This window comes from Sebastes umbrosus, chromosome 13 (assembly GCF_015220745.1).
Source record: "Sebastes umbrosus isolate fSebUmb1 chromosome 13, fSebUmb1.pri, whole genome shotgun sequence".
Classification (NCBI taxonomy): domain Eukaryota; kingdom Metazoa; phylum Chordata; class Actinopteri; order Perciformes; family Sebastidae; genus Sebastes; species Sebastes umbrosus.
This window is the reverse complement of record NC_051281.1, coordinates 18893208-18907189: the sequence shown is the minus strand read 5'-3', so window position 1 is coordinate 18907189 and position 13982 is coordinate 18893208. Positions and strand designations below refer to the sequence as shown.

The 13982-nt window shown below is 43.8% G+C and overlaps 1 protein-coding gene across 3 annotated transcripts in view; it reads right to left on the bottom strand.

The window, feature by feature from the left end:
- Positions 1 to 146: 146 nt before the first annotated feature.
- The window catches only part of gsk3ba (glycogen synthase kinase 3 beta, genome duplicate a), a 37725-nt gene continuing 23889 nt past the window's right edge, over positions 147 to 13982 (bottom strand). For 2 of the 3 annotated variants that reach the window (XM_037789519.1, XM_037789520.1), the window contains 8 exons: positions 10630 to 10740; positions 8419 to 8549; positions 6942 to 7048; positions 6612 to 6709; positions 6378 to 6485; positions 4782 to 4968; positions 3983 to 4081; positions 147 to 3471 (listed from right to left, as the gene is read on the bottom strand). In XM_037789519.1, the coding sequence (XP_037645447.1) occupies positions 3401 to 3471; positions 3983 to 4081; positions 4782 to 4968; positions 6378 to 6485; positions 6612 to 6709; positions 6942 to 7048; positions 8419 to 8549; positions 10630 to 10740 (912 nt within the window). In that variant the 3' untranslated portion in view covers positions 147 to 3400. The remainder of the gene's footprint in view (positions 3472 to 3982; positions 4082 to 4781; positions 4969 to 6377; positions 6486 to 6611; positions 6710 to 6941; positions 7049 to 8418; positions 8550 to 10629; positions 10741 to 13982) is intronic. The other variant, XM_037789521.1, reaches the window with a different exon arrangement.

The following is a 13982-nucleotide window of genomic DNA, read 5'->3' as shown; positions in this document are numbered from 1 at the left end:
GGAAAACGTTGCTGTGGAGAGAGGGACGTCTGGAATTCCCCGCTCAGCCTGCTTGCCCCTGCGACCCGGACCCGGATATGCGGAAGAAAAAAACAGACGGATTGGATTGAATAAAAGAAGTTGGAGCAGACAAAAGAGCTTGATCATTTCCAGGCTATCCTACTCTTTATTTAATGCAAATTACAGTACCAGGGAACTATTCCTCAGAGCACGCAGAGGGAATATTTACAGAGGTGCACATTTAGCATACCTTCACAGAACAAAAAAAGAAAAAAAAAACAAATGAAATAAAAATTTCAGTCACAAACAGAGGCATTCAAGTAGTAGTACTGTTATACAGGATGTTTTTTGTAGTATTTTTCTATGATTTTTTCTTTTCTTTAACCCCAGTTTAGCATATCAAACTAGTATATATGCTAGTATGCTGTATATAGCATATATACTTGCTCGTCTTCTTTTTTTTTGGTAACCTTTTGTGGTGTTTGTTATTGAACTGGAGTTAGGGGGGTAGGGTGTGGGTGTGGTGGTCAAACGTTCTGGTGGAGGGTAGCAACACGTTCATGAATGCAAAAATTACAGCAAGCAGGAGGACAGGAGAGAGGCTACATGACTCGACCCCTTAGGTGCTACTGAATTCCCCCCCCTCCCTCCTAGTATGCTAGACAGGAAGGAGAACAAGCAAGAAGGACAGAGGAAACAACAAAATATCCAGAGAGAAGAAGAAGAAGAGAGACAGAATACATTACTGCCTCTGAGGATGGCTCATTACAACTACATCTTAGTTTGGCTTTGGTAACAGAACCAACACTGTGAGTAATACAGAAACTGTACTGTATTGTATATTTACAGTATATGAGGCCTTTTTTTTTTAACCCCTTGCTGCCACAACGACACCCCCCACCCCCTCCTACACACACACACACACACACACACACACACACTTCATGCCCCGGAGGCCCGTGCCAGGACTGTGGTATACATGTTTGTGCGCACATGTGTGTGTGTGTGTGTGTGTGTGTCCAAGATAAAACATCTATTAAAATAAACACTCATCTACTTGTATCTTCAGTTAAGGAAAAATAATCCTTACAATTAACAATGTCTGTATATTACATTAAGTGTGCGATGAAAAAAAAGGGGGGGTGGGGGGGGAGAGTGGAGGGGAGTGGAAATCAAGTGGGAGAATGTGTGTGTTTTTGCAGGATAGCAGGACATTCAACAGCACCGAAGGGAGAGTCACAATCGGGCGGGTGATGGCGGAGGGGCGGGGGGGTGTTGGGTGAGGAGGGAAACAAGGCGAAGGTGTATGAAAGCAAAGGCACTCCAAACTATAGTTACACTATACATGACTAGTTCTTGTTACAATAATACAGCTGTCATCTACTGTACTGTACAGGTAAGATTGAACATATGGCTGGATAAAGCTGATCATCATCATCATCATCATCATCATCTACAATATCCATAAACAACATCAGTTCTGCCCTGATTGTTTTTTTTTTTTATCTTTTATGTGTTTTCATTCCCTACCCTTTGTCATCTTTGTTTTTGCTCATAAACAGTACATGGGTCTGCATATATACATACCTTGAACACAACATGGAAAAAAAAAAAAGAATCAACATAACATAAAAAAAACAACATACAAGTCAGAATTTTGGTGAGGAGCATTTATACTGTATATACACATTCTGCTTTTTTCTTTTCTTTTTCTTTTTTCTTTTCATTTTTTTTTTTTTCATTTTTTTTTTTTTTTTTTTTTAAATGTAGTGAGTATTTCTCTGTAAATAAGACGCTTTCGACAGACTGTACCGAGTGGCTCTATGTGCGGCAGGTGTGGAGGAGAAAGAACGCTAGGCTAACACTTCAGTCAGTGGTCACGACACATGAGACAAGTCGGAGGTGAGCCGAGGGTATCGCCGCCGCCGCCGCCGCCGCCGCCGCCGCCGCCGCCGCCGCCGAGACTTCTCAAGGAGTCGAGGAAAAGAAAAAGTGTTAAGAAACATCTTGAATTCTTCACAGAGACGGAGAGAAGGAGGAAGAGCTAGACATTGAGGGTGTGGGGGGGGGGTGTTTGTCTACAGACACTGCACTGTCACAGAAACACTGTTACAGACAGAGTCGGTACAAAGACGGGGGGATAGAGCAATGCCCTAAAATCCATCTACAGCCTTAATAAGAGACAACACAGGAGAACAGGGACTGCTGGAATCTAACCACACTCCAGCAAAGAAAAACAAAAAAAACACCACCATATCTCTAAAATCTATTGTCTTTAGGCAGCGGCAAATATTGCCCCTGCTCTGCCAGATATGAGCTCACCATAAATGATTTCTGAACCATTGTAGTTAATATACATATATCTATATATACTTTTTATACATAAGGAAAAGTAATATATAAACTGTATGTATGCGTGTTTGTTTTGTATTGTATGTATATATTATACAAGCACACAGGACCAGATACGTGTCACATCCATCGCAATCCAAAAAACATCTGCCCAGGAGTACAAAACAACAACAACAACAAAAAAAAAAAAAAAATTAAAAACAAGGTCGAGTAAAACAGCTTTTTCTGACCATTTAAAAACAAAAAACAAAAAACCTGTCCAAATGTTACCCCCCACAAGCCGGCTGCTTCTCTCCACGTACATCAGGATCATCATGCACCCATGTGTGTGTGTGTGAGGATGTGTGTGTTTATGAATGTGTGTGTGTGTGTGTGTGTATACCCGTGCGTGAGCCTCATGCCTTGTCTGCGGAAGTGGAGGTGAGAAGTGAGAGGGCGTGGTGACCCCCCGGGTGATCCTAACCATACTCAGGCCATGCACTACAGGAGGAACCAAAGGGGGGGGGGGATCGGCCAGGGGACACATGGGGTCAGAGGTCAAAGGATGCAGAAAAATGGAGGAGGACAAAAGGGGGGAGGCCGGATAGGGAGAGGGGAACAGCTTAGGACTTTTTCTACAGATTGTCCTCTTACAAACATTAGCAGGCTAGCATTGTGTATACATGTACAGTGTACTTTCTATCGGTAGTACAGTCGACAACACCTCTGGCCCTGCGCTTTCCTTCCCCCCGTTGAAAGGGCACGGAGAGACGTCTTTGACGGAGGATGGAGTAGAGTTCAAACAGCTGGATGAGGGGCCAGTCAGGGATAAAAGAGGCAGATTAGGGGGATGCTTGGTTTGTGGTCGTGGCATGGGAGGGCGGGGGGGGGGGGGCTGTTGGCTAGCTGTTGAACCCGGACTGCGTCAGCATCGCTCCGCTGCAGTCAGGGAGGAGAGCAGGGCAGAGCAGAGCAGAGCTGAGCTGAGCGGAGCTCACCCCCTGGCCAGGGGCAATGGAGAGGCCGTGGGCTGGGGCTGAGACCGGGGCGGGGCGGGTCGTCTGTGGACTCAGGAGGTGGAGTTGGAGGCCGAGGCAGAGGCGGTGGTGGTGCTGGGACCTCGCTCTGTGCTGCTGCCATCTGTGGACAGGAAGAGGAGATGATCGTTTACAGTCTTATAGAAAGTTTGTGAGGTAGATAAAAGGTAGAGAAAGAGTAGGCAGGGAAAGAGAATGAGTAATGCACATCATCCCCTTCCTCAGCTACTGCTATGAGTCCTAATGAGCAAGATCCTTATCTGGAGCTGCTCAGTGACCAACAGTCACAGGTAGGTTTGGGCAGCTCCACAGGTGTAAATGTCTCCAAGTATGTTTTTTTGCAATGTCATGGAAAAGGTTAAGTAGTCAAACTTCTGGTCAAAGCAAAGAACTTGCATAACAGCATTTAGTGCCCACGGTGCTCTTTCATACACCAACGTGGAGCACAAGTTCAAATCTACAGAACTTGAAATGAAACATATTGACCCACTAGAGCTTAACACGCTTTTTTCAAATTAGCAGTAATAGAAGTCACAGCCAGTGCTTCTAACAAATAAATTACAGCCTTCAAGGCAGATCAAAGAAGTGTCTGTTGGAGGAAGTGTGGCTCCAACCTGTGGTGGCAGAGGTGTTGGTTGGGGTGGAAGCGGCGACCTGGCTGCGGGCGTGGGCAGGGAGGAGTATGGAGGCCAAAGAGGGATTACTGGATAACTCTGAAAGAGAAAGAACACATTTTTAAATAATACAAATAATGACAATAATAATAAGAGTAAAGATTATATGCTCTATATATTCTAGTGTGAAGAGGTAATAATGCTAAAAGAGTTTGAGATCTACTAATGTGTGAACACTAGTGATAATGCTACGACAAAAATGTCTTGATGTTGGTGGTCCATGTGGACAAAAGCGGTAGTGTTTATTGAGCACCAGAGTCCCTTTAGAAAACCCCTCATTTTACTGCAGCAGGGTCTGACAGTCTGCCCCGCGTAGTCCTGGTTCTTCCGCGCCTCCCTTCCGTCCAGCGGACCCAGCGATACGGCCTGGGCCTCTAGCAGCTTGTTGTCGCGTTGGCTCCCAGCGGATCTGGGTCTGTCCGCAGCTGGAGGCCCAGGTGAAGTCTGAGCTGAAGGAGTTTCTGGTGAACCCGCATGATGTCGTCCGATTTCGCCAGAATCGGACCCGATGGCACCGATGACCAGCATTAAGAATAACTACATAGAAATAGCCAATCTTCTCTGATGGTCTCGTTTATTTATGTAGGTCATATAGAGGCATCGGTATTAAACTGAGACGGTTTTATAACCAGTTCAAAGTTCCTCATAGCAACTTTAAAGGGTATAAAAGCTTGCATTTCACAGTATGAGAACACCTTCATAGAAAAAGGCTGAAGCAATATTCTTTGTGTGCGCATACCCTGGGTGGTGAAATTGAAGAGCGAGGGCTTCTCTCTCCCGTTGGGCAGTTTGACGTTGGGGTCGCGTAGCTCGTCAAAGAAGGAGTGTGCGCAGGCCTCTAGGGGGGTGAGGCGGGCCGTGGGCGTGTACTCCAGCAGGCGAGAGCACAGGGCGATGGCCTCCGGAGGCGTACGCGGCCGGAACACCTGGACAACAGTTCGACACAAACACGGATGTCAGCTGTGACTGCGTGAAGTCTCAGGTGTTGTCAAAACAACAGGAGATATTACAATATTGTATATTCCAACACACACATACACACACACACACAAAATGAACATTGAACATGAAAAACAATATCGTCAGTGTGTTTTATGAAACCTACTGTACTCAAATGTAATTGTCTGTAGGGGTATGAGTCAATGAATCAATGAATGAAGGGCTTTGATTGCTGCAGCAGTGAACAGTAGTACGGACTGAACGCAGTTGCAGAGAGCGACCACAGCAGGGCGCCCAAGAGGCTGACAGGAGGACCTGCTGCCTGCTTATTGGATGACTCTGTTATCTGTGGGTGGGGCTGCTGAGCTAAGGGGGGAAGCCAGGAAGACACAATGTCCCTTAACTGCTTTATCAGCTCAACATCAACATTGTATGTAACGGGGTTTGGATCAGATTGAACTATCAGTCTCTGCCTGTGATTGGTCCCTGTAACTAGAGCCATGGAATAAGGAAAGTGATTGGCTCCTAAAGAATTGGATCCAACTCCCGGCTGTGTGTTAACTCTGCCCTTCTGTATATAATGAACTGAATCTGTATACTTCAAAACGCTCTGAAGAAGGCTCCTCGCCGAAACGTATGTCTATTGTGATGTGAGCCAATTAAACAAGTGAAATGCTCGTATTTTGTCCTCCTTGATTTTGAAATCTGGGATGTGCAATATTTGTCATTGTTTTGTGTTGTTAATTGATTTCCAGTACTAAATATATATACATGCATTTTGCATAAAGCAAGCATATTTGTCCAATCCCATGTTGAGTATTAAATACTCTCTCTTTAAGGTACATTTTGAAAAGATAAAAAAATGTGCGATTAATTTGCAATTAATCAGGATTAAATATTTTAATCAACTGACAGTAGTTACAGTATATAGTATTTACCCATAGCTGTGTTTAAACTAAAAAAAAATCATATCGCAAGCTGCCGTTGAGGGGTGAAAACTCTGAGCAACAAATTGTCAATACTAAGAAACAAATATATTTTTAGCTTGATGGGCATTCAGTTTAAAAAGTGGGATTTTAAAGGATTTTAAAGCATTTGGCTAAAAAATCTTCACCCTTAATCAACAATGTAAATGTGACAGTTGCTACCTTCGTCAAGGCTATTCAAAAAGGAGCAAAACAAGCATACAAAGCAGCCATATGTTTTATCAGTCATTCTTCAAAGGGTCTAAAAAAGCTCAGAGCAGGTGTGGCGTTATCGAGACCTCATGCAGCTCTGTTGGGTTGGATGTGATGAAGGTGGGTGGCTGCGGAGCGGCATGCGGGGAAACACAACAACATGGAGACAAGTGACAAAGCAGCGGTGGATCTTAAGAGAAGTAAAAGGGCTCCTGTACCTGTTGACTCACCTTAGTCCAAGGATGTGCCTTAATCTGGGGGAATTTGAACTCGGTGTAGTTGGGGTTCATCTCGCGAATCTGCTCTCGGGTCGGGGTCCCGAGAACCTGGAGAAAAACAGGACAGACGAGAACATTAAGTCTTTAACTTGAATTCCTCATTACTTGTGAAAAAGAAACTTTCGTATTGTGTATGAACATTTGTACATCCTGTGGGTCACCCCCTCTCATTACCTTGATAATTTCAACCAACTGATCCACCCCACTGTCACCAGGGAAGATCGGTTGTCCTAGCAACAGCTCTGCCAGCACACAGCCGGCTGACCACACATCTAAAAAGGAAAAGGCAGGTCACCGAAAGGAAAAAAAAGAAGTCAGATAAAAGCAAGTGCGGGGCAGAGATGACCACAATCCTCTGCATAAGCAGCGACTAATGCAGAGCATCTGATCTTAGGTCATCTTTCACAATCAAATCAAATCATGACTAACATACATTAAAATCATTTTATGTGCCGAGGGTTAAGCTGATTAAAGTGTTGACTGCGACAGCTGGCGTCAGCCTACCTATGCTGGAAGTGTAGTCAGTGGCACCAAAGATGAGCTCAGGGGCTCGATAGTAGCGAGAGCAGATGTAGGACACATTAGGCTCCCCGCGGACCAGCTGCTTAGCACTGCACACAAAATCAAAGCACATAATCGTTCATCGCCGTTATTCTGCTGCATTTTGGCCAAAAGAAGGGGAAATGTGAACGTAAAGAAAAGCTTTGCGATAAGGATTTACACAGAAGAAGTTAGTTACGAGGAAAATAAAATACAAATGCTGCCCTTTTGCTTATACATTTCACTGGGTAACCTTTTCAATTCAACATTTTGCCACATTTAAAGTCTCCAGAGGAACACTTTACAGCATCCATATATCTCAGCATAATGACCAAACTCTTTAAAAGAGTAGTTTGACATTTTGGAAAATACGCTTATTCGCTTTCTTGCTGAGAGTCAGATGAGAAGACCGATACTGCTTACATGTCTGTACGCTAAATATGAAGCTACTGCCATCAGACGATTGGCTCAGCTTAAGGCCGAGACACACCGAGACGACAGTCAGCCGTCGGCGAGAGTCCGTCAGCCTAGTTTTTCTCGGTGTGTCTCGCACCGTCGTCTCTACTCTGCCCGTGTCAGAGTTTTTTCGGCTGATTCAGCATGTTGAATCGGCGGTAGCGCCCGTCAGTGAGAGAAATCTCCCGAAGTGGCTGTTTAGCTTAAATGAATCGGTGCATGGGAAGAGAAATGGAAGTGAGGAAAGCAAGTCAACGAGTAAAGTCAAAAGGAAAAAAACACAGAAGCCTCTTCTCATTTTTCATCTTCATCTCATCTGATCACTCCAATACACGGATATTTTCACATGGCCGTCTGTAATGAAGCGGTGGTGAGTGAGAGTGGTGTGAAAATGGTCTTTGATGTCGGGTTGGGGTTCCTGGGCCTTTAGCATATAGACTGGAAACAGAGGGAAACAGCTAGCCTGGCTCTCTCCAGAGGTAAAGAAATTCACCTATCAGCACCTTTAAGTGTGCTTTCATACCTAACCAGTTTGGTTCGGTTAAAACAAGCTCCTGTCTGGTTAGTATGGTTCGTTTGGGCTGGTGTGAAAGCTGTCAATCAAACTCTGGTGCGGACAAAACCACCGAACGGGTCTTCCATCCGTACAAAAAATGAAGTGTTAAAACAACATGTAGCGGTGTTATGGGGGGGTTTTGAACCAGACTGTTTTTTGTCTGGGTGTAGTGACTATCTAGAGTCTAGTCGTCACTGTGGGGTTGCCAACCAACCAGGAAGAAACAAGCTTAGAAGTGCGGGTAGGCAGATTTGACTTTGTTACCGTCAGACAGAGCCAAGTTAGCTTTTTCCCATTTCCAGTCGTTGGCTGTAGCTTCGTATTCTCAAAAAGGAAAAGCCAATAAGCGCATTTCTCAAAATGTCAAACTATTCCTTTAAATGCCAGGGACAAAAAAACCTGACCACTGCTAACCGAAGAGAGTCTCACCTGCCAAAGTCGCAGAGCTTGAGCACGGCCGTCTCCGGATCCAGCAGCAGATTCTGGGGCTTGATGTCCCGATGACAGATCCCAAACGAATGGATGTAGGCCAGGCTCCTGAACAGCTGGTACATGTACAACTAGAAACACAGAGAGAAAACACACACGGGTTACGCCTACACAGACAGCAAGCTCAGTTTCCATAACAGGGTTAAAGTCTGGAAACGACCACTCGAGAGTCAATTTCAGCGCGGTCAAGTACAAAACAGTTTATCAGCAAATGTTTGGACGACAGCGTCTCGCATTGCTCCTGAGCCTTGTTAACAAGAGACAGAACGAAACATCTGTCTGCAACTGCAAGGCTTTCTTTCTCCTCTCACATTCAATCAGAAACTGGTGATTTTGGTGATTTGGGATATTCTGTATATATACAAAAACTGATTCTTATGTCCTTTATGCAAAATATGTTAAGCTATCATTTCCCTTTTTTAAACCAACACAAAATTGAAAACAAAAGCAGGGAACATCTTTATATAATTACCAACGTTGGATGTGCGAGGTCTTTTCAGCCCACGTTTCCTTAATCTTTATACTGGTGCGTGTCGTTTTAAAAAGGTAACTGAGTGCTTCCTCCGCTCTGTGTGTGTTTTTTTCAATTATGTCACTGAAAATCATTTAGACTGAAGAGACGGGCGATGTGCAATTACTTTTTTGCAAATTATTCTCACATTTGCCTCGCATATCTGTCACAGCCAGAGAAACACTCAAAAGTGACAATTCATCCGTGCGAGTGGCAAACAAACAAGACAGACAAGTTTTACACAGTGTGGAACGGAGACATCATATGAGAGGCAGAGATTAGTAATATACATTCCTGTGAAAAGGTCTGGTCACCCCTTTACTTTCTGCATATTTCGATGTACGAATGATGATATTGTGACGTTTTTAATTGCACATTTTGATCTGCACGATATTTACTTTTACAGCAAAGAAAGAAAATGTGTGTATTTTTACAAAGTTAAGGAAACACAAATGAAAAATGGTGTCAACGGATGTCAATACACTTTTTTTTGTGTCAACAGAGGTAAATTGGGTCGGTGAGAAACTTTTAATCACAGATCATTTTACGTCTTATGCTGCTTCTAACTCATTTAGTCTGATGTATTAAACTGAAATTCATACTAAAGTTTTCCTTTTTTCGCAAATAAAAGCTGATAGCATGTCTCAGTGGAACCGCAGAGGATTTAAGTGCGTAGGACAGATTTTGAATTTAGAAAAATGAACATAGTAAGAATTAGGGCTGTCAAAGTTAACACGATAATGCGTTCACGCAAATTCGGTTTGACGCCCCTAATTTTGTTTAACACAGTAACGCAAGCGGGCTCAGTTTTAAAGCTAGAGTGAAGATACTGGTATCATATGTAACTTGAAAACCTAAGGAATCTATTAGTACAAACGTCATACTAGCTTGTCGGGAAGGAAGCTAAATAACGCTCCAAACTTGTGCTAAATTTTGGGGAGAAAAAATGGGTCTCTTGACCTGAAAATGGGTTCTATGGGTACCCACGAGTTTCCCCTTTACAGGCATGCCCAATTTATGATAATCACATGCAGTTTTGGGGCAAGTCATAGTCAAGTCAGCACACTGACACACTGACAGCTGTTGTTGCCTGTTGGGCTTCAGTTTGCCATGTTATGATTTGAGCATATTTATTTATGCTAAATGCAGTACCTGTGAGGGTTTCTGGACAATATTTGTCATTGTTTTGTGTTGTTAATTGATTTCCAATAATAAATATATACATACATTTGCATACAGCAAGCATATTTGCCCACTCCCATGTTGATAAGAGTATTAAATACTTGACAAATCTCCCTTTAAGGTACATTTTGAACAGATACAAAAATGGGCGATTCATTTGTGATTAATCGTGATTAAACATTTGAATCGATTGACAGCCCTAGTAAGAATGTGTGGTATGTTAATGGATGCTTTTCATCACCAAAATGAAGCACAAATGACACCCTTTTTCTTTATTACATCCTTTGGATATAATATACTGTATTCTACTGAGATGGTATTGGTGCCATAATAAGACACAGAGCACATATTGTGTGGGAGTTTGAGTCAATATTGTCTTTTCCCGGGCTTTGTTAATAAAGTGGAGCATACCACTTCCTGTCGTGATGGTTACAGACACAAAAAACACACTTATATACCTTGACATAAACCATGGGCAGAGTCTGTTTGGCTCGGCTGTAGTGTCTGGCCACTCTGTAGACCGTCTCAGGAACGTAATCCAGAACCAAATTCAGATACACTTCATCTTTCTGTTGGAGAGGAGCAAAAACACACAGGAAATTAGTATCTGTTAAAAATCTACTACAGTTTGCAATGTCAAGCAAAACAGTTACCCCCCTAAAAATAGCATTTGTGACCTAGAAATGAGCACATACTGCACATCCACATGTCAACTGCCCAATGTGTCAATTTAGTTTTCTTCCCGTCCCGTCCTCGTCCCTCTACTGTGTCTGCAGTTATGATGCGTCTGCACGGAGCTGTTTGTGAGCTGATGTAACTGATGTTTTTTCGCAGTCTAACTGGGGATCCATTGTGTAGGACTCTTCCCCCCGAGGGCAGGAAAACACACAACCATGCGTCATAATGGCCTGAACTCCAACAGTGGCCGCAGACAATGATATCATTTCCTCATTTCCTGGTTGGAGGAGGTCTGTCTGTGTGTGTTGGAGGGCGGGGTCGTGCTACTCTGGAGCACACTGACCCTGAAAGGATGCTGACGATCTTACGCTTCTCCACCCAATCATTCCAACACTTCCTTTTTTCCCCTTGATTCTGACCACAGTTAGCCAGCACTGAGTCATCGGGTGTTTTTCTTGTGAATCCATCGTTTTCGAGTTGAATCACACTCGTAGCTCGTACTGAAGTGAAACGGTTTGTTCATATTTTTAGATACAAAGCACCTTATAGATTCACAAAAGGAACTCACATACTCATTTATGCATTCACAACTAGCCTGTCTGTCCCTGAAGAGGAACAGCCGAGCCTTCGGAGGACACACATTGGCCTGATTATGAGCTGGGTGATGGGACGAATACACGACCTGGCAACAGCATTTAAAAGGATAAGTCTGGCATTATTTCAGACTTTACCGTCTGTCCACAAATCCCATTTAAATACCAAAACCAACAATGGGTTTAGTAATCAATCCCTCTATACTTTCTGACCTTCTGGCTCTGCCCCGAGCCCATTGGTTCCTACTGACTAACTGTTGTTTGTTTGTTAACAAATATATACAGTTTCATTTTTTAAAAAGGTTACAGTGTGTAGGATTTGGCCGCATCTAGTGGTGTGGTTGCAGATTGCAACCAACTGTGTACCCCTCCGCTCTCTCTCCTCCCTTTCCATGACTGCGGTAACGTGAGCCGTCAAGTCAGAGGCCATCCTTACCATGATAACACTACTTTAGGAGCAACGGGAGTCAGACGGCGGCTGGCGGTACCGCGGTTTTGCACTCTGAGGCTCACGTTACCGCAGATTCACAAGCATGTCAGAGAACTACGGTGGCCTTCAGGTAACTCTCTAGAGCCAGTGTTTGGTTTGTCCGTTCTGGGCTACTGTAGAAACATGGTGGAGCAACATGGCAGACTATGTGAAGAGGACCTGCTCCCTATCTAGATATGAAGGACTCATTCTAAGCTAAAAGAAAACACAACAATTCTTAGTTTCAGGTGATTATACACTAATGAAAACATAGTTATGAATATTATATTCCATTGCTGCTAATAGATCCCCCGAAATGCTACACGCCATTCCTTTAAAACGTGCTCAGTAATGTCCTAAAACAGCTGTAGTTTTATATGTAACAGTAGTAAATAGTGTATTTGTTGGAGACTATTTTCAGCAGTGGATTAATACACATTTGTACACACCCTTTCATATCACCACACTATAGCCAGGAGTGTTCGTTTGTTTTATGTCACCACCCAGTGCGTCATGTGACCTGTATGTGTTGGCCAGCGTTCAACCGTTAAATACACACCTGTGACATACTGCTTTGGGGTGATATGACAGGGCTTCCAACTAGAATTAATTAAATTGTTCTCTCCCTCCTATTAGGTCGGGAACTGAGTGTCCGTATTCTTTTTGCCTCTCCACCCATCTGTTAACAGCAGTTTTTAAAAGTCTGCCCAACATGCAGCTTATAGGCGGTGGACAGATCTGACTCCCTGCAGGTCTGCAAAAGCACGATGTGTGAGCTGGTTCCGCGAAGAGCTCCCAGACAGACTGTGTGGTACACTTCTGTCAGCTCAATGCCCTGCTTTGTACTGACTGCTCTCTCCCACTCACACTCAGACAATTAGACTCCCATACATATGGTGGCTGAATGAAATACAGGGCAGGGAGAGGATGAGGAGACGGGCTAACACAAACAAGATATCAGTGATGCTGATTTCCCCAAACAGACACGGGTAGCTTCGTTTAAACCCTCCCCCCTAACACTCACTCTCTGTGTACCTCTCTCTCTCATCTAGCCATGTGTGTGTGTGTGTGTGCACCAACTCCCATTGATAACATGTGCGACGACTAGAGAGGGGCCCACTCCGCCTCCTGCTAGCGCCATCAAAGCTATATTTAGCCTAGCAACAGCGATGACTCACTTCCTGCCTCACTACAAAAGCCACTTCCTTGGCTTGTTCCCAGATGGTTATCCAGGCGGGGATCTGATTGGCTCCTTGTTCACTCGCCGGCTAAATAATTCAGCCTCTAATTTGCTGTGGAAAAAAAACTGCTTGCACCTGAACACAACTGTCTCAGCTCTCTATCAACAACAATCAACCATGATGCTGCGTTGTGTAAGAGGATGGGGATTGATGGAAACTGTGCAGTGTATGCATGTCAAGTGTAGATTATATTAGAATGTGGGTTTGTGCTTCCTGGTCATGTGCTCTGAGTATTATCGCCATACGTGACACATTACATAAATCCATGTGATACAAGAGAATTACACTACAGTCAGTGTTAATGAATATATGTGAAGTCAAGGAACACAGGCGGAGGCACAAAAAGAGGTAGAGGGACATATGGTGAGTGTATTATCCTTATTTCGTACTACGGATCTAATAATAAGTCTATAAATAAACAAATATATGTAAATAAAATATATGCCAGGCACCGGCATTGCCATAAACTCACACTTGTTGGCACATCCTGTAGCTGTGCTGAGTGACTACACACCAGACCTGGCTCATTACCCAGACGCAACACTGTTCAACCACTGTGTGTTAAAATACTGGCCACTAGAGAGCAACATTGGGATGGTGAGGGGGGCATATTAACCTGCTAGGGGGCCCTGCTGTGAGCCCACCCATTCACTTCTGCCCAGTCATCCTCAAGTGACCGTCATGTAAAGTGCAACATGGCAAGTATTTTTTTACCTGAAGCTCCAGAACCAACCAGTACAACTATTCTGCCCCAGGCAAGGAGTGTGAGAGGCACTTTGAGTAAATATACATTTATTTAGAAACGCAAATAAAGGATTTAAAACTAGATT